This window comes from Pholis gunnellus (genome assembly GCF_910591455.1).
Source record: "Pholis gunnellus genome assembly, chromosome: 1".
Taxonomy (NCBI): Eukaryota; Metazoa; Chordata; class Actinopteri; order Perciformes; family Pholidae; genus Pholis; species Pholis gunnellus.
In genome coordinates this window covers 12,518,913-12,546,051 of record NC_136528.1, presented here as the reverse complement: position 1 = coordinate 12,546,051, position 27,139 = coordinate 12,518,913, and the positions used below count along the sequence as shown (strand labels likewise).

The following is a 27,139-nucleotide window of genomic DNA, read 5'->3' as shown; positions in this document are numbered from 1 at the left end:
CATTCGCACTGTGGACACACTGCACACACATATAAAGACACACAGACACAGACTGCATATGTGTGTTACAACCACAACGAATTGGAATATAATAAATGTATGAGCCTATTTCTCAAGTAAAGAGCTTAAAATGCAAAACAATATGATGCATAAACACAGTGTGATTTAATGCAAGAGATAATAAATGGCTTCATAATGAGCAGTATAAATGATCTTTAAACAGTTTACTGCTTAGTTCACACTTGTAATGAATCTGGGTTCCATGTGTGCATATAAAGTGGGTGTAAAACTCTGCCCGACTGTGCAAGTAAAACGGCGAGCGAAAAAGAGAAAAATGACTGCTGGTAAACATCTGCAGCGCGATTCAGCTGCGGCCTCTGGCTTACGAAATGCGCTGCCTTCTTCCCGCGGCAGGACCAGCACGGCAAGCTCTCCAAATAATGCATTACAAAAAATTGCTCCCTGAAATTATTTACGGCGAAACGCGCTACAGAAACCATAACATTTATAATGTTTTACAAAGCCATCAAATAAGTGGAGGGGGGATTAATTGCCCCGGCCCGACCTTAAAATAATTATTTTGAGCGGTGCAACTCTAAACTCCAATGAAATTGATACACTTTGATAATTAGATTCTTGGCACTGACCCGCTGAAGTCAATAAAGGTTATTAAGGCCAATTGCTGTCTAAACGCATTACGGGCAGGGTAAACTGTCCATCGGAGGCCCCTGCTACTCCAGCGCCAATATGATAATCCATTCTCCGTCCTGGGGGTTTCTTCCCCAGCGCCTGTGTCTCCACTCTGCCATACAAAACCAGATTGGATTCGCTTAACCTTTCCAGGACTTTGATCAAATGAGCTCACACAGCAATAACATTTACATTGACCCCCCCCACCCCTCCTCCCCAACACACACACACACACACACAACCCCTCTCTCCTCCCCCTCTCTCTGTGTCTCTCCCTGCAGCTCACTGGCCTCCCTCCCCGACCACTCCTCAGCACCGACCCTCCACGCGCTAGGTCAATAACCTAATCAGCTATCGATGGCGACCGGGCCAGGCTGCGTATTATCGCAGTGCAAGCCTCCTCAGCAGCCCAGATTGTTTCCGAAGACAGTTATTAAAGTGAGGGGAGAAGATGATATGGTCACTAAGCGCATCCCTGCACATTCACCCACACGTGCACGCACGCACAAGTCAGCCTCTATTACAAATTGGAGGAGGTAAATTGTGTCACACAAAGAGGAAGAGTGTACAGCATATGTATGTCTGTGTGTGTGACCAAACCGTCTGAAAACAGGGAGTGACAGGCTGGGTGAATGGAGTAGAGGAAGACATGGCCCCGATACCACTTCCTGTTTTGTACATCTTGAAGTATACAAATGTATTCAACTGAGTGGATCCCATTTATTATGAAAGTAGATTAATTTCCTTGATGTGTGTTGAAAAGATTTCCATCTACAAGGCTCGTTCTCCTGTCAAATGAGGGAGAAAGTGTGAGAAAGAGACAGAGCTATGGCGAGATAGCGGGAGCGAGAGAGGGAGAAAAACAAGGGAAAGAAAGAACATAGAGAGAGAGAGGGAGAGAGAGGGAGACGGAGTGCACTGAAATCTCTTTGCTTCCGCGGTGGCTTTTGAAGTTGTGAGATGAGCAGCCACAGAAGTCAGGAAAGTGACAAATTAGGGAAAAAGCTGTACTGTGCGAGCAGAGCTGCTAAATCAATTAAAGTCATGCCAAGTGCATACATTAACATCAATGGCACACACATACACACAAAAACACACACACACACACACACACACATGCAAAAAAAAAAGGGGGAGACTTGCTCATGGGCTCGTCGCTGTCGCTTCTCCCCCACAGTGAAGAGAGGAAAGATTAAAAAAAAAATGCCACACCGGTATTTAATATATTCTGCATAAAGCCAAGACTCTCTGTCTATTGTCAGTCAGACGGAAGCTATTCATTGTAGCTAGTTTTAGAAAATGTCACTATTGTATGATGGCCACGATAGTGGAGTCCTGAGGGGACGCAAAGCTGCAAGCGCGGCAGGTCAAAACAGACTTTAGCACTCTGGATCACAAGGGAATGTAAAACCTTTAAGTTAACGTCCTTTTTTTCTCCAGAAACAACCTTTAACTTATATACACTAAACAGCTTACACACACACACACACACATACACACAGAACACATTTGCTGTACAGTCACATACCTCCACATGAAGTTTATTCAGCGGCGCGTCTCTTTGTTTCTATCAAGAAAATACCAAAAAGAGACGAGCAAGCAAGTGGACTTTTTTTTTGGGGGGGGTTCTTTATTTATTTATTTATTTATTTATGTATTTTATCAGAATGTCATTCAAATAGAAGGATAAGCATTTGCATGACAACAGGCTGAGGAGCAGAGCGGGAGCCCCAGGGAGAGACAGTATCCATAAACAGGAGCTAGTCCCCCCATATTGCAATATTCTTCATACAGACTAACAAACGCATACATAGCCCAGCGCATCCCACAACACTGTGTGCTAAATATGACAATAAAGAGAGGGAGGTTGGCTGTTTGTATTGCTATTTTAGCAGGATAAAACAATAGGCTGTTTTATTGCTACAGCACAGAGTGTAAAACAACACGGTGTCAATTTATAAACCCTATTTAAAGAGACATATATTTGTTATTTTAAAATACCCGTGGTGATGTCGGATTTGACAAAAATAATGCTGTATTAAAATAAACTGCAGGCAAGAACAGAAAAAGTCTAAATAAATAAATGGCAAACAGCATCTGCACCCAGTAGGTCACTCGCGTTTCACTAAATTACACTCTACTGTCAATTGCCAGCTTCCAAATGTAAAATATATGCAATAAAGGAATGTAGGGGAACCCACATAATCTAAATAACTCAAAGTAATTTAGAGGAATGCGTTTTAATCTTACTGCCGAAAAAGCTACAGCTATCAAAACCTCTAAAAGTAAAATCTATAAGTCACATCTATAGAGTGCTTTTCATCAGCATATCAGAGGTCGATGCATGTATGTAAATATTGCTTGCGAGAGCAATAATGTTGTCTTTCATCACAATAGTGAGTGAGTACATTTCTGCACTCACCAGTGTATTATTTTTGCGAAGGTTCAATATGCGTCTCCGCAGAAGATATACTTGGTTTTGTGTGATTTGACGCGTGATTAAACTGTGAAATTACTAATGTTGTTATGAACACAAATCAGAGTAACTTGAGATGTTAGAAATATAAAAAATAATACTACATATCATTTTCAAATATATATCAATATTTATTTTATTAGTCGCGCATTTTATTTGCTGTGTTGTGCGTTTCTACAGCACGTCAGGAATCCACATGAGTGACACACACGCAAACACACACGGTGGATATGGTTTTCTTTTCCATTAAAGAGGGGCTGAGACAGCAACAAAGAGAGAGAGAGACAGTGAGAGAGACCTCACATTTCACTGATGCCCTTTTCTAAATACAGGTCCAAATCGCACACTTCATCTGGGCCCGGAGGTGGAGCTCTAGATGAGTTTAGCCCCTGTCTACTAACCCCTCCACCCACCCACCCTCTGCCAGGCTGTTCGACTAAGTGAGAGAGAGGGAAGTGCAGGAGAGAGACTACGGCTGGAGCCGAACAGCGTCGGCAGCAGTACAGTTCTCCTCCAGCTCCTGCCTTTATCCCCGCCTGAGCATTAGATGTGATTACTGCTCAGCGCTCGACACTGACAGAGACAGAGAGCTCCCACAGACAGCAGGAGAGGGTGAGAGACATAAAGAGACATGGAGAAGGAGAAAGAGAGAGAGAGAGAGAGAGAGAGAGAGAGACGGAGCAGAGAGGAAAAGAGGAGCGCAGCTCTTTCGCTCCCGCCGCCGCCGCTGCTGCTGCTGCTGCTGCTGCTACAGTGATACAAGAGTGCCCCCTGCTGCTTCCGCTGTCTGGGTATTAAACACACGCACATACATGAACACACACACACACACACACTCTTTGAAATCTAGCTGTGAGAGACAGACTGCAAAGAACCTGCAGGGAGGGCGAGAAAGCGAGACCAAGCATGTTTACGTGTGATTTTGGGTGCTGCATTTCTACAGTATGTGTGTGTGTGTGTGTGTTTGTGCGCGTGTGTATGCGTCACATATGTATTGTACAGAGCTGTGACTAAGGTAACTTAATTATGAGTCTGACATTACTAAGTGATTCCTTTACAGTGGTGTCTTAAGTAATAGCTGCGTGCCCACGTTCCTCTCTAATAAAACTTCTGTGAAGCTGCAATTTAACACATGACACATCCTTAATAACGCAGCGTGGTGAGAAGTTAGACAATCCATCATGTAATTTTAAACACACCCTCCCGTGTGAAGAACATTATTGGACAACAGATCACTTATGTAGTTTGTGTAAGAAGCACAGGCGCAGGCATGTTGGGTATTTAGAAAGCTGAAAACCCTTATTATGAAATGACAGAGTGCCTACACTGGAACTGCTCATATTTTGGTTACTATTACTATTATATATATTTTTATTTTCTAGTTCATGTTTTATTATTATTATTATTATCAAACTGATTTTGTATATCAAAAAAGCTATTTCATGCGATGTTTTTCCTTTCATGTATTTTCTAAAACAGGAATGGAATCCCTGTAACATCTAGGACTGAGGATAGTGTGTATGGCACTAAAGAAACAGCCTGTACATTAACAAGGAAATGCATTTAGTTCAGCCACTAAAGGATTAGTAAAGTAATGAAAACGAGTTCAGTAAACTACCGAGGTGGAGAGAGCAGACAGTGAGGCCAGCAGTGTGTCTGAGCGGCCTTACCATCGTCTCCATGAGCTTCCAGTCCTTCTCCAGCTGCTCCATCGGTCCGGTCCACCAGCTGCAGAAGCGAGCGAAGCGCTGGCCCTGAAACCAGTACTGCCGCAGCCACTCAAACTCCACCTGCAGACACACACACACACACACACACACACACATGCAAACAATATTTTAAAAAAAGCTGGTTCAGACCAATTCTCCCATGGCTTTAACTAAACTAAACGACTAATGAGTATTGTCACTGCTCCTCAGGTAAAACATTAAACATTACAGTATAATATTTAAATTAATGTAGAGGATAAACATTTTTATATATTACTCTAAATTGTGAAATATTCATGTGAAACAAACTTCCATATGGAACTGTATAATATCATACATGTCTACAAACAAATACATTGACAATTGCTTTATTAGCGCCATTTTATTCCAAAATGGTCTGTCAACACTGACAAATAATCAAGTAAAAAAAAATATAATAATAAAATATTTCAGTGTTCACCTTTATACTTACATGTACAATATTGGCGTTTTTGTGTCTCAGTAAATTTCTAATTTTATTAAGACAATAAAAAATAATATATTTTATAAAAACTGCATAAAAAATATTTTGAAATGTCCTATTTTTTCTTTCGGGCATGAGGTCTACCCATTTGCCCTTTTAAATATATTACTTTCAAATATAAGAGTATATAATAATATTTATGAGATCTTTGAAAGGAAAGACACAGAAAAGTCACATTTTTGAATTGCATGAGTCACAAATTGTCCTAACTCAAATAGTTGGTCATCTCTCTGAGTAGAATCACACCCTCACCAAAAACACCCAGACAAACAGTGCATCACAAAAAAAAACATGAATACGTCGGTTCACACACACACACCTTCCAGTCAGCACACCTGAAAACTCCGCCCTCCTCCTCCTCTCCTCATTCTCCTCCCTCCTTCCCCTCCTCTCCCACTCCCACTCCCTCGCTCCGTCTGGAGATGACAGTCTCGGCTGCCGAGCCTCTCCTCCGCTGGGAGTGTTTTTGTTTCCTGCTCTTTTGAAGTGCTGATTTAATCCTCGCAAGGATGCTTCATGTAGCCTATCTATTTCTAAGTGTGTCGTTCCTTGTGCATTCGTGTGTTTGTACCTGTATGTGCCGCAGTATGTTCGCGCCCTTGTGTGGATCTGTCTACATAGGTTCTGTGAGTGGCTTTGTTAACGTCTCTGCATACAATTGCCAATGTGAGTGTCAAAGATTGCCCCAATTGCCGCCAACGTAAACGCGAGACGCTGTGAGTTGCCCTCCCCCAAAACGTCCTACAAAGCATCATCCACCCAAAACAATGCACGCTCCATTTCATTTTGACGCCGACAACTGTACAACACAAAAAGTCGCTGCGTATAAAGGAGTCGCATATCAAATGGGACAGAGAGAGCTATTGTTCCTTTTCTGAAAACTATTTAGTTCATTGTTCTTTTAACAGAGCATTATCCAATGTAAACAACAGACCCCTTTCAGAGGAGCTGCAAACTCGTAAATAGTAGAAACAAGGTTTAAGTGGGTAAGTTCTACCCAAAAAGTCTCCATTCAAATGTGCTTTTGTTCACCAGTCATTCACTTTCATCCAATGCTGTCTGTAACAAATTATGCTCATATATATAACTAAATGCACAAGTTTCGGAGGGCTATAAAAAGATAGCACGTCTTGGTTAAGTTTTGAAAAGTCGATGCCGTCAATGACTTGAAACATGAGATGGAACATGAACACCGGTCTGTATTGTTGATGTTGAGTGCTTAGCATGGCACCCACCCTCACATCCCGAGAACCTTTTGCTGCAGTACAAGGAAGTGAAAAGATCTGAAAAAGATGGAGTCATGACCTGCGAGCAAGCATAGTCCGGGTAGCAGGAAGGTTAGTTATATTAGGTTATCGGCATAATCTGTGGCAGAAAGGTTTGTCTCTTCATTATAGTGGTCGAATAGCTTCGGAACTTTGAATCTTTGGAAAGTGACTTGTGGCCAAAGACGCAAATGGTCATTTGGATATGCTATTAAGCACGTCACCTACTGTCCCGCACCCCGAGCAAGTTAACACAAAGGGTACGTATTATTTGCACAAACAACTTGAGTGAGGTCTGCCTTCGGTAGAGACTGTGCACAGAATCATCCTGCCATTTGCTTCCAAAAGGCTCTGATCACAGCGGGGATGACATGCAAGGACTGGAGCATGTCAGGGAGAATACACAGCCAGTGGCACTGCTCAGCAGCCTCTCACTCACTCCATACAACCCGCCCTTCAAAGAAATGTCATCCTTTATGGTCCCCTCAACACCCTCCAAATCCACTCCCCTTCGATCACTACAGCTCAAACGCACAACAAAGCCGCAAGAGCGCCGATATCGGACATCCCTTTTCTCTGTGTCAGTCCCTCCTTCCATCTCTCTGATTGTCTGCCTGTCCTTTAGTGAGAAGAAACCAACCTGTGTCTCTCCACTTTGAGCCGACATGGCTGCCTGTCCCCCACTGCGCAGGCCAGTGGCAGCCACAAAGCTGGCCATCTGAAGCTACTGAGGAGTGCTAGCTATGTGGCATTTGGAGTCCGGCCGCCCAGCTGAGAGTTACCAAGAGGGGAACTCGGACTAAATGCCACCTATCCAGGCAGACAGATCGAAAGTGTGTGCCAAAGAGAGAGTGGTTGTTAGGGCTAGTTTTTCTCTGAGACGGCGTGGGGGAGCGAGAGGGGAGCTAGTGGCTCCCCTGCGGCAGTGGCTGTCATCTCTCCAGGTGATGGACACACTAACTACACATTAGCCCCACATTAGTCGACTGGCCGCCCACCATGGCAAGTCTGGAGTTAAAGCAAAGCAGCCCCCTTTTTTTCCCCATTTAATGAGCCGCGTTTTCTTTTTCTTTCCAACACCTTCACGGTATTCCCTGAGCGGGTCCAATCAATTTCCATTGCCGTGGCCCTGAGGTGGGAGCTGATGAGAGTTGGTTCGATCCCACTCTGCCGTCCTCTGTTTACCTTTCCAGGCCTCCTCACACATCAGCCAGGAGAACTGGTACCCCCCCCCCCCCCCCCCCCCCCCAATCTCTCTGTGAGCAACCAGGCACGCAATTTACACTCATCACACACTTGCCAGTGGTCATACACAACCTAGGTTACACTGTACATGCACAGATAACCTTTCTATTTCTTTCTACATCTATAAAATAGTAGGAGATTCAATTTTCTTTCTGTCTCAGGCCACATATGTAGAAGTGGTATTTCTGTCTTAGCTGCCATTGGAGTAGAGCTCCTTCATATCACATATGTGACTGATGCCATTCAATTACAGATAAATCATGAGGACCTTTGGCCTGATCATGATTTCACCGAGCTCAGAGAGTGTGAAACGCATTCACTTTGAGAATATTCTATCGCTTGTGATCGTCAAAGAAAAACAAAACAATAAACCCTTAAAATGAACAGGTAGAATGTCTCACATTAATTAAAAACATCATTAAAGCCTAATGAAACTGGTAGATACAACAGCACAAACTACGAACTGCACAGATCTGCTGGTGTTTTGAGAGGTGATTTATATGATTACAATGATATTGCCAGCACCAGGCCCTAAGGACAGGTGTTTCAAAGCCAAGCAAATACCGTAGCGCCTGGGGAGACGTTGTGGCCTGAAAACAGGACATTGGAAGGTCACGCACACCTGCTTCCACACAGTTTACTTTCTGCCAGAACATGTGGCAAAACCTTGTCCCTCCCTTCAATATTTACCGTGGGGGGACTAGCATCATTAGAGGGGGTCCCTCAGGGCACTCTGTCACACACACACCTGGGAAGTGACACAGTGGCTTTAAATGAGACAAGACGTTTGCATCTGGGATTAGCATTTCAAAGCCAAACATGCACACGGGGGCCGTGTGGCGATGCTATGTTAGACTACCCCCACCGCCACCTAAGACAGGAGGAAAGATTAAAAAGAGACAGTGAGAGGGGCCACGCTTAACAAACAGGTGGGAACTTCAGTTTTCTTCATTTCTGTCTCTGTCTCCCATCAACCCCTACTTCAACTCGACATCCCGCCCCATCCCTGAACAACTCGTACTCAGATGGCAGACGCTCTGCTTCATCATCGTCAGACCCGCCCACGTCTTCTGACAAGTGTCAACCTCCACCCCCACCGCGTTGCACAATATATCCGTGGCATGTCAAACGGTGCTAGCTTTCTGTTAAGCGCTTTTTAAGGAAAGGCCCATAAGGCACCGCTCAGGTCAGGCTGCATGCGCGTTTCAGGCTTGTTCGCTCCTCGGTCGTCCGTGTCAAACACGACCAGCGCAATGTGCACCCGCCAAGCACCAAAGTGGGCCGCCATCATAAATAACCGCACCAACAATACATCATTTAAGTGGGTGTTCTGCTCTCGTGGGCAACTCCAAACAAATGGCCACATCTATCATTGTGAGTGCCAGGTAGGGTTGGGTTGAGCCCCCGAGAGCACCCCCCTTACTTAAACATTCACACATACATACACACACACACCTGCTCTGTTATAAATAGCATCCTGGTGTTCCTGAATAAACCTGCTTTGCCCTCCTGGCGGGGGCCTATGCTTGCTAATCCTGTGGCGCTATGCGGCAAACTAGCAGGTGTTGCTAGCTCAACTAGCGCAGCGCTCCTCCTGACACAGACAGCACCTATTGTTTGGCAGTGCTGAATAATTAATATTGTCTACAACCTTTAAACAACCTTACGTCAGACTCATCTGTCATGGCGTCCCGCTGAGGGGCCTGGGTGCTAGCGTCGGCTAGGATGCTCGCTTTGAGCCCAGGGGTGTAAAAAGGGGGGAGAGGTGACGTGCTATAATAACTGTTGGCCTGCGGCAAGCTAGCACAAGGGGCTGGTGGCTCCGCAGGCGGCCCCTCGCATTCCTCTTTTTTTGACCTCGCTCTATCCCTCTATACCATCACTCCTTGTGTGGGAATAGAGGTTAGCGAGGGGAGCGGGGCATGACTCCATCTTTAGATAACATATGGAGAGGCTACTGCCACACGATCCATCACCAGGCCAGGACAAATGAGAACAACCTGGATTTCATATTGGAGGCTTTTCCCAGGGTAGAAACAATCAGGTAAGAAGGTAGAAAGCTGGTGAGCTCGCATTTTGCCGTTTACAGTGTTTTAACCTGCTACCAGTGGACAGCCAGTATGGTCTGTAAGTCCCATGATGTGGCGGATATGCAAAGGACTATTCAAACCAGGATTAAGAGTACCTGGACTTTAGTGCAGCTCAATTCATTTGACTATCATTTTCCATACTCTATGCACGGTTTCAATTAACAAAATGTTGTTAGTGTATTTGTTCAAATGCTGTGTTGTTTGTCAAGTAGATTATTCTAAAAAAGCACAAATGCATATGTTTGATCAAATACATTATTCCTGCATATTATTAAGAATCTAAATTCTCTATATTCCATGGTCATTTTCTAATATCTTCCCCTCTTCCTTTTGATTCTGTCCCGATAAATCCTGTCATGTTTGCAGATGGTTGTTTGCCATCTTTGCTCTCCTTGGAGTGCCAGATGATCGCGGACTACAGCATCAGGAGGATTCAGATAGCATCAGGCAGGTTCACAGAGAAACGTATTAGAACTTTCAAAGACTGGCACGCTATTGTCTAAACTTTATTGGCACATGTTCTGTTGTCCAATGTGGCAAGCCTTACTCATCCAATCCTCAAAGCAGGCCAAACTAATTTCACATATTTTCAAATGCCATTTGTTTCAGACCCGCTGCAAAAGTTGTAATAAGGGCAAAAATAGGATTCTACAAGCTAAAAATGACCAATACAAACTCAACAGTCCCAATACAAACGTTAACAGTTGAAATTATGCAAAAATCACAGACACGTGTGTGCAATCATGCAAAACAGACACACACAGAAACGCACATGAACACACACACATGCTGATGCGCATGTGAACACACACACACACACACCATGTCCCCACCTCATTGTGAATCTCCTCACAGTGCTGTAGCGTTGTCGGCAGCAGGGCCAGCAGGCTGTGGGAGCCTGTCTCTGGGTCAGTGTGCAGGTTGGACAGGGCCTCTTGACATCGCGACTGGATGTAGGTCAGGGTCCCACTGGAACACTGGTGGGAGAGGGACAAACCCAGTGTTATACAAATAACTGCCATGCAGGGTTTAGCTAGGGCCCTGCCAATTAAAATACAATCCAAAACTTAAGTTTCAGTGTGAGAATGTTTGTTTTTGACACATACACACACATAGTCTGTTCAATTCAACATAGCTATGTACTGCAAATGCCATTACTACTTTAATTACTACATTAGTACTGAAATCAAAGGGCACTGTTGGCTCGCTATACAGCATTTTCACAACAAATTCAAAACAACAACTTTTCCCTTTTAGGCCTATCGGCTTCTCACCTCGGCCACTCTGTGAGTGGAGCTGAAGCGTGCGGTCTCTCCAGCCAGGACACAGTGCTGGTGGGTACTGTTCAGGTCATCTGGCGAAAACACGGAAGAGAAATCTATCAGAACATGCAGACGATACCACCAGCGATCATCAAACAGAGTAGTGAAGAATAGTTCACAGACTAACCGCAATAACTATCTAACAAAACATTGTGGGGCAAAAAAAGACCAGCAGAATGGAAGAAGAGTTGAGATTTCTTATTTTGATCGTGTGTTTTTAATTAATTATAATGAAAAGACAACAACCGATGACAACAGAAAAACAGATGAAAAGCAGGGCATGAAGCAACATGACGACTAAATCATCTTGTACACTCAGACAGATTGCGCTTGGTCCAGCAACGAATCAAATAGAATGAGCAGCATTGTACTCTAATTTTAATTACCAAACAAAACCAGATCGTGCTCAATCTGTCAAGATGGAAGAGCCATACCAACAAACATTTGTCCAATATCACAGAAGCTTTACAAAGAGGCCTTACTGCTGTTTCCTGTGTATCCCTCCATGTGTTTCTTTGTGTGTATAGATGTTTCTCAGCTCTGCCATTATTTGCCTCGAACCAATAATTAATTTAGCCATGACAGAGCTGTCATTCACAGCACATGTGCATATTTACACCCGCCTTGAGCAAGAGTACACTGGCTAATGCCTTTGATTTGAAAGTCAAACAGCCAAATGCTTTGGGAGGAAGATATTATTGTTTGGTGGGAGGGAAAAAAAGATGGTGACAAACAAAACAACTTGCCGGTGTTTTCTTCACCCTGATGAGATTGTGAGGGATTAGGTCTCTGGGCAGAATTACTCTGCGTCTTTAAAACTGTTTATATCCAATAACAAATTATCTCCATCAATCTGCTCTTTTCTTGGCGCGTCTGATGCGTCAGTGGGATCAGGAGGGAGTAGAGGCAAACTCGATAACTGTAATAAATATTTATCTTTCTTTCAACCCCTGCGCCTGCTGCCACTTGTCCTCCTTTTCCAGGAAGCAGGCTTTTAAATATATTGGGTCAACTCTCTTCTCCAGTCCCCCTGTGCATTGGGAGCTGGAAATCAGATTATTGAACAGGCCCGGTGTCAAGACTTGCATTGTTCTTTTTTAACCACTGAAATTCCATTTGGGTGGAAATGATGGTGATTCAATTTGCCTCCAGCAGCTCAGACATTAGCAGTTCAAAGGGGCCACCCGGCGACAAATGGTGCTGAAAAGACATTACGGTGTCTGCGGTTACACAACGTTGTAGTTTTTCTTTTAATACCACTAACTATCTATCATATGGTGTATGTCGCTAAAACACTGGTACAATATATTGGCACACACGGTCTAGCGGTGGCTGCTCTGTCTGAGTGTACGTGTGTGTGTTTGAAACCACATTGGGGGGGGGGGGGGGGGGGGGGGGGGGGGGGGGGGGGGCGTTTATCCTTCCACCAATAAGCAGAGGACTGTGTGTGAGTTTGTGCAAATTTATAGGTGCGTGCATATGTTCGTGCATTGTGCCAAGTATTTAATTCAGGTAGACCGACAAAGCGTCAGACAGCCAAGGACTGTGTGTGAGCTGCTATCGTTGTGCAGCAGTTGGCCTCTCAAGGGCGTACTTACCAAGTGGAGCATAAATCCCCACTGATCCGCGACAGTCAAGTCCCATTAGAATGGTCTGCACAACAGCCCATCACTCTATTATCATGGCTGGGCTGAAACTGACTGTTCTATTGTAAATCTTATCCAGCTAAAGGAGGTCGGCTTCAAGCCCTGTCAGGCTGAATATTAGGTGCAGACATCGCTGCTCTCAGATGAAAACATAGCAGCTTCAAATGCGCAACTTCAGGCATCCATTCAAAAACCTTCCTATTCCTTGATTGTAAAATGATTCAGATCGGCAAACACTTGAGCATAATGTAGATGAAGTAGATAGTAGCTGACTAGACAAGAACAAGTAAAGCAGCTTCCTGTGTAACATTAACACTTCTCCCTCATGCTAACAAAACAGCAGTTTCTCCCCCGCTGTAGTCATGCTGATTAATCCAGAATGCAGTTACTTATAACACAGCGTTTGTGTTATGCATTTGCTGTTGTAAACCTTGACAGGCAACCAGGTACGCTAGCTGTACAACATCTGGACGGTCCATGTGTTGGTGCACCGCTGATACACTATGTCCCTGCAATAAAAAAAAGGAACCAGTTCCCGACATGTTTTGGTTCAGGTTCTGCCTTTGGACCATAAATCACCGGCACAATTTCACGTGTCACGCCCTACCTGGGGAGACGCTGGATTAACTTGTGGAGGCCAACACGTGGAAAAAATAAGCCATTGTGCTGTTCGGTGAAATATGGGGTATATATTGTATACTTTAACAGTACAGGTACAAATCTCACTAACCAAAACCTCCTCTTGAGTAAATGTACGTTTTGTAGTTTGGTTGTATGTTTTGAATTTGTAGAATGGGTCTCGTGGGATCTCGGGCTGAAAAAAACTAAAATGAAATTCAAGAAAAACATCAAAGAAAAACACAAAAAAAAAGTAAAGTGCATCTCCCCAAAAAATGTGTTTGATATAGGCCTGTAGATCACGTCAGTCACATCCCTCTGACTTTATATTCTACTCTATGCTGAAAGCTGCTGTAAATCTTACCACTGTATTTATGATTTTGACATTCATGCAGCGTGCATAGGTAGGGGTTCAGTGTCTTCATAAAACAGCACATGTGATTGTACACTATGGATGTACGTATTTACTGTTGGAAGAATCCAAGCGGCCATCTTTTAAGACTCTCTAAACACTAGGTCAAATATGTACATTACCACACACCTAGCAGGTTGGATGATAAAATATAGAAATAAAAGAAAGTTCATTTGTTGAACTGATTTCTAGAGAAGTAAGCCGTAACAGGGACTACAGTAAAAAAAGGCATTAGCCAATTTAAGTTGGGGGGAAAGTATAGATATTATTTTCTTGATAAATATCATGGATGAATATGGTGTTCAGGCTGTTCAGTTTAAACTGTTTTTTGTAAAAATAAATCAGTTATTTAACAAAAAAATACAGTAATTCATTGAGCAGATTAGGAAAAGACTGAGTTAAGACCGTACTGTAAAGTATGTTTATCCCTGAATACGTTCGAGAGCAGAGTACCTTTAAGAATGACAAAACGTAACTCATTGTTCATCTGAACGCGAGCTTCTGCTGTGAGGTGGATGAATGTCCTCACACTCACAAAACATGAGAAAGCTTGGACGGGCCCACAGGGCCGAAACAGAGGAGTGTGGAGGTGTCTGCTGCAGCCAGAAAGCATTAAGCTGTGATTTACACCCATGTGGCTCACTGTCGGTCCTCTCCATAGAGACATAGTCAGCACTGGGTCACAGGACTTCAAAAAATAACATTTGGCTTTCCTAACCTCTCTAATGCACACAATTTCATGGAACCTTAAAGCTCCATGTTCAGGCCAAGTCACCACACACACACACACACACACACACACACACACCTCAGCTCCACTTCTCCTGCGGAGAGGGTTAGAAGTTAGAAGAAGAGAATAAAGCGTGAGTGGGAAGTGCATCCTGCTGGCATGGGTCATTTGGGACAAAGTACAAGCAACACTCAAACGCGGGGTAATAAACGTGTTCCTTCCTCCTAAGTCAGACACACCGGTGAAAGTCGTGTGGGCGACGTGTTTACATGTGCATGCGGGGAAGATTTAGTACCTCTCATGTAATAGCAGTCTCCAGACTCCAGCGGCAGCGTCAGGCCAGGTGTGCGGATGTCCCAGGCTACCTTGAGCCCGATCCTCCAGCATGCCTCCTCACCGCTGCCTCCCTCACTGCTCTCACCTGTCAGTCACACACAGCCCCGACTCACTGTAACATTTGCATTTTACATTTATATTCACATTTCAGGCATTGGGTTTGACAGTTTCACCCAGCGTGACTTAAACTGAGTGTAAAAGTGCAATAGGCTTAAATTCCTCACATTTTCATGGGAAAGCATGAGGTTTATCGCCATAGAATGACGGCTATTTAACACAATATTAATCCCAACCGCTTTTTTTCACATCAGAAAATACAAGTGATATCTGGGTAATGCAGTGCTAAAACGCTATAACAATGCCTTGAATGTAGCCAAAATGAAAGAATAAAATGAAATAGTAAGGAGCGCAATGATTAAAACCATTGCACTCAAACAAGGGCTGTAAGATGTAAGCCTTTGTCTCTAAAAGGGGAGAATCACTTAACAGCAGAGCGAAGATGATATGTGTTGGCTGTTAGCAACGGATCTTTATGCCATCATTATGCTGTGCAAGAGGAAATAGTTGGATAAAAGCCCTTGATGTTGTTTCGTGAGTGTGTGAGACTGTGTTATTGGACAGCAGGTATCCTATGATATTCCTGTTTCTGAACCCATTCGCTGTGACCACCTCTCTCCTTCCATTCTTACACGGCATACTAAGAAAACAAGATTTGGCCTGGCTGGCCAACACCCTTGAGCAAAATCAATACTAAAGTCTTTCTGGGCCTCTCTGCCCCACAGCTGCCTTTTCCTTTGCTCAGCACGGATAAATAGTAACTTAATTTCCAGCCATTGTGCTCTGAGAGCCAGCTAATGGCAGCACTCCCCAAGGCCACGGGAATGGTGGAATATCATCCTCCGTGCCGGAAAATGTTCAGTCGTGGCAGATTCCTTTGGATCAGCGCAGCTGGGAAAAACACTCAGAACACTCCACTGGCTGAAAAACAAGGTGAGGCTCTTTAAAGAGAAGGGAAAAAAAAGCCTATCAAAGGGAGCAGGTGTGATGCAAAACATCTAATCACTGTGCATCTAAGGTATCTAATGTACTGTGTTTCTTTCTTCTCAGGGACAATTTAAGAAACGTGACCTTATTGTGAAAGTGCAACGTTTCCCTAAGGTAACAATTTCATTAGCCTGGTTCTGGGAGTCCTCAGAGCTCCATCAGACTTTCCTCTCTAAAGTCTGGAGCTGTGGGGTCATTCAGGACTAGAAAAGACGCAGCTGCTGAGCACTGCAAGGTGTTCTGCCACGGTGTTTGAAGCTCGTGTTCACAGGGTCAGAGTTGAAATGGCCTAGAACAAATCATCGAAACAGGCCGCTGTAGCAGGTGTTTCTGGTTAAGCAACCACAATGAAGAAAGCCCAGCTGTAAAGTGGGTCGGGATGTCAGAGCAGTTGGCATCTCACCTGTTTGATATTGTAAAATTACAGTTTCATGACACAGATGCAGACCGTACAGCCAGTAAAACAGGTGGAGCTCCCGCTGTTGACAGCACAGTACATGCTGAACTACAGCTGCACATGTATCCGCCTCCACAACAGGAGAGCATGTTCTGCTGTCCTTCCAGCCTGTGGAAGGTCCAAGGAATGATCTGGTGAGTGGCTGCTCAAGGGACTTTATATGAGAGTAAAGGACAAAGAGCAGCTGCTTGAGTAATTAAATCTTCCATAGTTGCTTTGCTCTAGAAAGCGATGTTCCTCTCTCACTGAGATTCTCTATCAACTCGATCAGCACGCACTATCAGCTCTTGAAAGAGTGCACATTCCATAATTAGGAGACGTGGTATCATCCATACAGTGTACAGTCTAGGAACACTTATCAAAGCAGGGCTCATTATTCCATATCAGATAATTGCACATCGATCATTTCTTGGGGAAATGATTTAGATGAGATGCGGCGTGTGTGATAAGGCCTGTTTGTTAAGACTGCGCCATTCAGTGCATGTTAAGAGCTCAGATCCACACGTCTGTGATCTCCCGACGCGCGCTCGGCGATAAGGCTGTCAGCAGCGAGCCGGTGATGACATTTGATAATGCCCTGACACTATCACGTAGATGGATCTGATGGCTGCCTCACCAGAGGCCGTGTCTACAGCTGCTGCCGCGCTGCTGTAGGGCCATAATACACAAGGTTAGCTGTATCTGATCCGCCACAAAGCCACTGAGATAAGTTGATGGGATATTGAAGGGAGAGAGAGAAAAACTGAATATTAATTTCAGAAACAACATGACATACTTTGGATTTAAGTGCCTAAAGTGTTACATCTCGGGATCTCAACTATTGTTATCCAATTTGCACAATTTTAAGCTATTTTAGCTTTGACGCTTACCTTTGTCATTGTGACAGCTATGGCTGTAAACAGCGACTGGAGAATGACTGATGAGGTTCTCGTCGTGGTGCCACCCTACTGCCATTTTCCCCATGCCATAGTAAGGCTCCTCTTTGAGCTGGCTCATAGCCGCCGGGTCCATGTAGTTGAGTAAGGTGACATTGAACTTGACCGGACCGGTGCATACCTGTCGAGGACTCGGCTGGGAACACCCCTGCTCGCTTGCCTGTTCGTCCCTGTCTTTAATGTGGTGATCTGACAAGCTGTGCTTGAGTTGTGCCACAGGTGTCTCCGGGGCCCCTAGTCCCGCAGGTTTAATATCGGTGCCACCGACGGCCTTAGGCGCCCAGCCGGGGAGTTTTCCTTCATTGTGCTCCGATCCTGCTGCGACGGCCGATTCGCTTGGTTTGACCTGGCGGGGCTCTCCCTCCTCACTGCTGGGTTTGGACTCCGTCTCCCATTCGCCTTCTTGTTTCGACCCAGAGCAGCCTTCTTCGCTGTGTTTCGACTCAATGTCCCACTCCTCGCTGTGCTTGGACTCCGCGTCCCCTTCCTCACTCTGTCGGGACTCAGAGTCGCCTCCTTCACTATTTTTGGAGTCTTCGCTGTGTTTAGACCCTGCGTCCCCCTCTTCACCCTGTGTGGCCTCTGCCTCCCCCTTCGCACCTTGTGTAAGCCGGTCTCCTTCCTTCAGCAGAGACACATCAGAGCAGAAGAAGGTGTTAAGCTCACACAATGCCTTGCAAGCGGCCCTGAAATCCGGGTCACAACAGTTTTGTCCTTTGAGCTCAGAGTCCTCGCTGTGCCAGGGGATGGCAAAGAGCCGTGTGTCCAGATAGCGATAGGTGTGGCCCGGCTCACCCAGCAGAGTCCGCGACACGGCGGTGAACACATCTCGTTCACGGATGCGAACCAAATCTCTCAGGAGGCAGCCCTTCCTTCTCAGGGTGAACAGAGCCGTCTGCACCCGACCATGGAGCTCGGCGGGCAGCGAGACGGATCTCCTCAGAACCAGGCCGGAGTAACTGGAGTCCCACTTGGGAACACAAGACATTCTTATCAGGATGATCATGACACACAAAAACATAACAAACAATCTGATTACAATCTGATTTGGAAAACAGGCTTCTTGCTCCAATCTTGAGCCAAACTATTACACATTACAGGGCTGTAAGAGCAGGTTATAGAAGACAAAAGGCCGCTGTAGGCTTTTTAAGGAGGAGCTCATATCAGTAGCATAATGCCGAAGTGTGGTTAACTCACCAGTTGCTGATAGCCCCGATCTGCAGGTCCCAGAAAGGGGATCTTCTGGTCTCCCAACTCCTGCAGTAGCTTCCGCCTCTTTGAAAGACAACACAGTAAAACAGCCTGATAAGTAGCAGCAGGAACCTTCTGCATGTAGCTAGTGCATTTCTTTTTTTTTTACGTACTCACTTTGGTGTCTAAGTTAACAAATACCTCTATTAAAATATAAACAGTGTATTACTTTTGGGGAATTGCGGAGATGGTGTGAGGGGCAAACTGTGACTTCTGTATACCTTAAAGCATCCACACCAAAGTGCTGTGATTGGTCACAAATTAGAAAATGATCACTCTACTTCCTGGCATAAGAAACTGTAGAAAGACATAAGAGTGTGTGAGACACACATCTCTTATGGGCCTGTATGGCCTACATAAGTCAGAGTCTGGCTCTACTGCCACTTCCACTGTGGCACTTTATTTTAAAGTACTGGAAACACAATCTTTGAATACAAGACTCCCTTTGCCTCGCGGGCCGTGAATACATTTCCAACCATCGTGCCTTGCCTCACTATAAATATATTCGTTAGAAATAAACAGTGTGAAATGTAGAATAGCGTCACATACTGGAGCATACGGACTAACGAGAACAAACTGTTCAACTAAAATCAATTTGTTATTTGGGGATCAAAAAAATATATTAGTTTGAACAAATGAAGCTCTCAAACACAAGCAGAGATAGCACTGGAACTTGTTCATTTTCATTGAGGGCTCACATTTTTATGATTTCGTGAAGGCTGCTGCGGGGTTCCTCGCAACCTAATAAAAGATGCCCTGTGCCATACAGAGCTCGCCTAATAAAAACGTCAACCTGGTGGAGGGATCAAAGTACTTTTCATTGGGACGCATTCCATTCTGACCTGTAAATCCAGTGGCAACTGGCATAAAAACTATATGCCCAAATAAATTTCACAACTATTTCCCCCACCCTGCCTTCCGTATGTGCTTGTGCGAAGGTATGTGTGAAGGCGTTGTATCTGTGCGCGTATGTGGGTTCAGACCCTCATACTCATTCCCCACAGGTGCACAAACACACACAAACACACAAACACACACACACACACACACACACAGCGTTGAATGGTGTCTCAGCAGCAGGGCAAGGAGGAATATCACTGACATGCCACTGCCTTTTTACGTCTTTAAAAGTTTTGCATGAACGGCCGCAACCACCGCGCGGTCGTGACGGTTTGAGGAGAGACGACCCCGTGTATATTTCCGAGACATTTACAACAGGCGTCTCGCATTTCAACTGCCCTAATAATGCCAAAGACCTCATGCGGCACACCGCAGGGAATATGGGAACCGGCTGCCAAAACATGTCCCGACTTTAAGAGTGAAATAAAATGTCCTGTTAATAACATTAAAGTGCAGGTATGAAAGGATGCGTGTCCTGACTCAAACGGGGTCAGGATCAAAAAAAAAAGAGGGCAAGCGGTGAAGTGTGTGCATTAAAGACAGGAGGGAGGGAAACAGAGCCCAGGCGGAGGAAATGGGAGGGCGTCAGATCAGAAGCAGTTTGGTGAATTTACCTTCAGGGCTGAGTCTTTACCTTAGGCTAAACAACACAACACCTGCTGAAAAGTTTTCTTAAAGGATGCACATGAGTGTACAGGCCTTCCAAGTTATTCCGGAACAAACAAAAACAGACTCGCAGACAGTTGGAATGTAAAAAAAACAAAACAACATGCACTATTCATGGCCAGACTGCATTCAAAGGCTGTTGGAAGAAATTCACAACCTGACACACATTCATTGGTGTCAAATTCAAACTCATGACAGAAGCTCAAGATATCAAGGTGAGGCTCTGGGCGAGTGTTGTCTGTGTGTATGTGTGTGTGTGTGTGTGTGTGTGTGTGTGTGTGTGTGTGTGTGTGTGTGTGTGTGTGTGTGTGTGTGTGTGTGTTTTTATCCGTGCGCTGCTGTGAGCCAGTACAGATCCATATCCTGGCATCCATCTGCTGTAAGTAAGATCCTTACAGTTTGCTTTGGTCACACCACCGCTGTGTACACAAGCACATACAAGTGTGTCTTCACACTGTGTGTGTGTGTGTGTGTGTGTGTCTAAGGCTCCAATAGCTATACACACACACATACATGGCCATCCCAAAAGAAAAACACGTAGCCGGGGTAGCGAGCGTGATGCCTCAACGCCAATCGCACACAACCAGGGCCGTCACACACATGTCGGAAACATCAAGCTACTCAGAAATTCCACAGAAAAAAAGGAAAGACAAGAAGTTACCGGAGCCCTCTGAAGCAGATGGACTCGCTCAGTATCAGAAGGCCGCTGTGTCTGTCTCCCCGTCTCTGTACCTGATTCTAGAAGGGAAACCACGAGGCTCAAAAAAAAAAGGTCTGCGTTCCTACTCAGACCCAAGAAATGAGATTACCAATCCCATAATAACACAGAGGCGTCACGGTAGCCCTGCCGACCGTCTGCGCTGAGTGATATATCTGATGCTTTTTTTAATCTCTCTCTTGCTTGATGGGATTATTCCCTCAGCCGGACTGTTTATCACAGAAAAACATATTAGGTAGAATAGACCTCAATTGGTTCGCTTTGATCTTGGCCTATAAGGGATATCAAACTGTGTACCATATATTTATTAATTTCATTTATTTCCCCATTCGTGACACTTCAACGGACACTTTCTTCAAAGCGTTCCTCGCGGAGTAGATTAATGTCCAGCGCTTAGCATCAATAGCTAAAAAAAAAAAAAAAAGTCAGATAACTCCGCCGCTGTGGGGATGAAGACACGTCCAGTCTAACTTGTGTCTGCCCCAGAGGGTGCATTGGAACGTACTGGATGTGATAGGACTGCTTAAGGGGGACACGAGTCCCACTGGACTTGTTTAGATCTGGCTGATGCATCTCAAACTGTAGCTACAATGTAGAGTAAGCCCTAAAGATGGCTTGACAAGTCGTCAAGTCACCCCATGTGAAAGCACTTCTTGTGCTTTCCAGTATACACTTTTCAGTAAGACAGAAATTCTTTCCATCTTGGCTGATATCTATTTTTGCCATATTTTCCTCAACACCTCCAGCCAAAGGAGGGCAGCACTCTCTTTTTGCATGCGGGTCAGACCGACAGAAGACTCTGGCTCTCACCAGGCCCTGTGAAGTGATGAGAGGCGGCTGTGTAATACAGCCCATTGGTACTTGTGTGACACCCGTTTCAGAACCGTTCGTCTTCTGCAAAAGTGATGGTGAATCAACAGTTTTGACAAGTACGGCTGTAAAACTTCAGACTCCGACAGAGAGACTTGTGCGCGTGCATCAAAGGCGCTTCCGCCGCGCTCCATTTGGCGCCGGATCGCAGAATGTCGGGAGCTCGTGTGAAGCGACACGGGGCGTAAAGAAGGGGCGACCCCATCGGAACATTGGTGTTTGCATGGGCGATGCATAGAAGGTCAGCAGGAGCTTTGAATTCGGCTTTGATCCGAGAAAAGAACTGAGGAAAAAAAACACACATTCACGAAAACACAACCGGTAGTCAAGTTGGTTCCATAAAGGTCTCTATAGTTCTATAGTTCGTCTACCTCATCTTCGGGGTATGTCACTAACTCAAACTATGGTGAGAAAACACAGCACCTAGGTGCCACCACACACAAATACCTACAGAGTCACACACATACACGACCACACAGGCAGAGAGGTTCCACTTTCACGGCAGTTGTATCACTTTTAACAACTTTCTGAAATGCATCTAAAAGATGTGTCCACCCTACCTAATGCACAAACTGAAAAACAGCAGCTCCAGTACCAGTTACAATGTCATAAATTACCTTTTTTAACTATTTTTACAGATCATTTCATAATGCATGCATGCCAAGCTGAACAAAAAAATTAACCATTTCTTAATTCTAACATTTTCTTTACAGCCACTTGTGGCATTCATTTATTTTGAGAATACCAGCTAGACGTTTGGTGGCTCAGTGTGATGGCTGACTGGGCAGACAGGTCAATGGCTAACCGGAATGTGTGGGAGTTGACCTCAGAGCCGGGGCGTCGGTAATGTGTAAACCTGTGTCTCCACACGCTCAGGACCAGCCCATGAATATGAATGAGGTCAGTCAGGAGGATGTAGCCAGAAACATCTGAAAAAAAAACACTTCAGCTTTCGGCTACTTTTCCTGTTGATTGTTGTCGATTCTTTCCTGGATAATCTGTATTATCCTGAGATGTATTTACGGATTCAATTTGGCGTGTAGTTCTAGCCTTTAATGCAAGGTCGTCAGTCCGAGCCCATGCAAATAATACGGATCAGATGTTTACGTCTCATATTAAGAACATAATCCTCAGCATGTTTTTCATATAGACACAAGAATGAGTCATAATAATTTAATCATTTTCAGACACGTGTTTGGTTTAGTTTTTTTTCAAATAAGAAACATAAGAAAAAAGATATATACCCAGAAATAACTGCGGATGAATGCTATGCCATTAAACTCTGCATATTAAATTTCATATCAAGGCAGTGAACAGTCTGTATATACATATTGACAGACACGCTCAACATGTGTTCGGTGGGGGTCCACAGGTGGAGTGCGCGTGATGACAAATGGCAGACAAGGCCGGCTCCGGCCTGTTAATTGTTGTTGGAGGGCGAAGGCTGCGTCGCTCGTTTCACCTCGTGACAGGTCGGCGGGGGACGCGATCATTAATATTAGAACATTTCCATCCATCTACCTAAAACAAGAGGCCAGTCATTTAAAGGGCTGGCGCTGGGCAGACCTTTCAAGCCCTGTTTATATCACTGATCCAAGCACATTACCAGAGCTGTGGGGGACCACTGCCAGTCATTAATTACATTAACACACACACACACACACAACCTTTATTGGCACCCGGTCACATTTGAAAAATGTCACACGTGCGAGATAAGGTACACTAACTAGCGAAACATCAAACGCCCCGTCGGCGAGCCATGTGTGCACTTTCTCACGCGCACACTTACTTAAGGCTACTCCTCCAGTCATCCCAGGGTGCACGTAAATTCTGTCAGGTGGAGAGTACGTGTGCATATGTGTGAGAAGAGGAAGAGATGAAGAAAGAAAGAAAGAAAAAAAAAAAAAAAAAAAGGTACTGGACCTCGTCTGTGTTTTGATCTCTCTCACTGCACCTGACAGGCCGTACAGAGAGACCCAGGTTCTTCAGATCAATCATTCAAAAGTATTTACAAATGCAGAAAGCCAGACACGGACAGGTTGGCACATGGCCACTCTGTTTAAGTGCTTTTCAATGTGTCTGTGGTGTCAACATCTATTTCACACTTATCTACACCTCAAAGGGGGAAAAAAAAGATGTTCCGGTGACCTTTAGCAAGTGTCAAATGTGAAGAGAAGAAGAGGAGAAAGAGAGACGGGCGATTCAAGAGATCTGTCCATGTATGCCTCGCATAACCTTTATATTTACCCGGGAAAGATTGACTGAGCGTGCTCTTTATTAGAAACATACCAGCGGCGTCACACGGTACATCTAAAGATTTCTGGTGGACAATAAAAAAAACATCTTGTTCAAGGGCATCTTGAGCTACACACCCAGTGCAGGATTCAAACTAGCAGCCTATTTTTTTTTTTTTTGTCACAAGAGCAGCAGTATGAGCTCTTGGCTGCCATGACCGACATGCAACGGCCATTTGCCATTTTGCCTTAATTGTTAGTTTGCGGCCCGGGCCGTAATGTTTCCATTAAGATTACGTTGATCGAGAAAAGCTTTTTAGTTTTCACCTTCAAATTACAACATGCTCTCATGAGGTCAGCTGTTTTCCATGCGGAATGGCCGGTTTTAATGCAGACGCAGTCCCTTGGTATTCAGGCAGGGTCCGGTTCAGCCCGGGGTAAGTCGGGGGGGGGGGGGGGGGGGGGGGGGGTGAGAAAAGGAGGAAGGGAAGGAGAAATGGACGGAAGGAGGAGAGGAAGGAGAGCGTTGATTGAAAGACTGTGATTAGCAGTTTCCAGCAGGGCACCAGGGCCACTGAGTTGTTCCAACAGGGTTGTCGCGTCTCGAGGTGCAGTCAAGGAGAAGTCAGTGCTTTACAAAGCTCCCTCAATTTCTCCATTTCCCCCTCCTTCCCTTCCCTTCCCTCCCTCGCTCTCACCACCCAGCCACACTTTTCCTGGCCCTCCAAAAAAAAATCAATATGGCTGTGTAAAGTGCAGCTTGGCCCAGGGGGGAGGGCCGGCTAGCTGTAGAGGCTGGATGCGGAGCTTACAGGGAGGACAAGAGGCGTCCTCCAGGCCTGTCCCACAGGCAGTGTCAAGGACAGACCTGAATATCAGAGGACTGAGGCCACCGGATTGCCCTTCCGCTCTCTCTCCCTCCCTCTCTCTCTCTCTCTCTCTCTCTCTGCTGGCCCGTCTTGGCTGGCTCAGCGGGGCAGAAGAGATCGATAAGCAGGTGGAGCGTTTAAAATCCCCGGCTCCGGAGGGCCGACGTTACGCTCCTCAGAGCCCAGCGGACCAGCGCATCGCTCAGGGCAGAGCAGCTGGATGGATGGATGAGTGGGCGGGCGTGTGCTAGTCGCACCTAGTCATTGAAAGGTTTGTGATTTGTGACAATAAACAATTCAATAGCACTTAGCCATACACAGTGTCTGAGGGGTGTAAGACCCAGACTCTTCACACACACACTGCCATTGTCTCAGCATGTCCCAGATCAGAAGCATTCAGAAAGGTCAGGCAGCTATGGACCGGCCTGGTACCGCATCTCACAGTAGGTCAGTAGCTGTAATGCTGCAGAATAAAGCATGTAAAATGGCCTTTAAAAAAAAATGTTCATTGTCAACAGCAGTGTTCCTCATTTCCATACAGTAGGCTTGACGAGGAAGCCTGTACATGACGTGGATGAAGTGTGCGAGGAGGATTTCAGTGTGTGAGTGACTGATCACAGTGGAAGTGGCTTGTGTCTCTAATCCAGTACCACTGTTAGACTGCGCAAAGACCCGGCTCTGTGTACCGCGCCGCGGGTTGATCAAACCCATCATGTGACAGGCAACCTCTTCAAATGACGATGATTTCCCAGCTCTGTGTCCTTTTCGGCTCCCATATTAGATCATCTTCTGACACTGCCGAGTCTGCTACTTCATCTGGGATAAAGATGATGTGCAAGCCGACCGGAGGGGCTGCGAGTCAAGGGTAAACGAGGGGCTGAGACAGGGGGTACTGTGCCGCATTGGCTGACAGCTGTGACAATTATCATGTGGTATATTATAACCTTATGCTAAACATAAGATTTGATGAAGTATGTTGCTTGACAAAACACTTCCAAGGACATTTTACCAGCTGTGTGTCACATTCACACACAACACATGGAATGAAGAAGATCATACAACGTATCAAAAATAGAGAGGATCCTGTCTGCTTCAATTTTTCCAATCGATCATCAAAATGTGACTTGGTGTTCTACTTTTCAACTATATCATATTTTCTTGAATTATTTGTTGGTACCCGTTTGTTGGAACTGATTTCTGAATATGGTATTATTAACAGGCTTGAGCCGTGGCTTTAGTACAAATGCTGACAATGACCTGAGCCACTAGAAAAACATATGGCTCAAAACAGATGTGGACTGAACATCTAGGACAGGTCTAATTCTATCTCATGTAGTTCTTTGACCCAGATAAACTGGCATTATGATGGGACCTCAGATTAATATTGAATTAAGGGCCCAATATCATTTGTGGCTGTTTACACGGCCGTCAGCCCGTCTTCCTGGAATCCTGAAGCAGATAAGTTTGCTATAATGGCATTAGCCAAATCCCGGAGTATAGCAGACGGCACTTGTCTTGCTTGAGAAGCCACCTCATTTCTTTATTTATTTTTCCTTCACTCATTGTGAACAAAGGGGAAATATTCTACCAGGAATTGAATAGCTTAATCCTCTTTTCACTCTTCCCAGTAGCTTGAATGGTGACAGATTAACATCCTGGAGGTTTACGAACCCAGCCATTTGAAAATGTAATTGCTGGTGCGACACTGCATGCATGTGTTTAAGTTGAGGGTTAATATTAAAGCTTAAAACACACACATGCACTGGAGTCAGGGGGGGGGGGGGGGGGACACATCTTGGGGGGGGCCGGACCCAAAGTCAGTAAAGCCCAGGCGGGACAGCCCATTCTGTCACGTATGTATCAGCAAGCTGTCCCAAACCCTCGCTAGGCACCATAGTTACTGTTCACTTCTGCTAATTATTACAGCCAATCAGAGGGGTTAACGGGGCGGAGCCTGGCCAGACCATGTTCTGGGGCATTTAACAGCTGGCAGGAACGGAGGTGAATGCATTACACACTGCCCTCATCCAATAAAAATAAAACACCCTGACATCTGAGGTGTACTTAGCACGGAGGGAAAAGGGAGGAAGTGAGGGAGCCAAGAAAGAAGGGATCAAGAGAGGGAGGGGAAGA

The 27,139-nt window shown here is 45.2% G+C and overlaps 1 protein-coding gene across 1 annotated transcript in view; it reads right to left on the bottom strand.

The window, feature by feature from the left end:
* Positions 1-27,139, bottom strand: part of fto (FTO alpha-ketoglutarate dependent dioxygenase) — a gene marked incomplete at its 5' end in the record, with an annotated part of 114,222 nt that overhangs the window by 75,442 nt on the left and 11,641 nt on the right. The window contains 6 exon segments of the mRNA XM_079160427.1: positions 4,837-4,956; positions 10,832-10,975; positions 11,273-11,352; positions 15,022-15,147; positions 17,433-18,468; positions 18,696-18,773. Of these exon segments, the coding sequence (XP_079016553.1) occupies positions 4,837-4,956; positions 10,832-10,975; positions 11,273-11,352; positions 15,022-15,147; positions 17,433-18,468; positions 18,696-18,773 (1,584 nt within the window).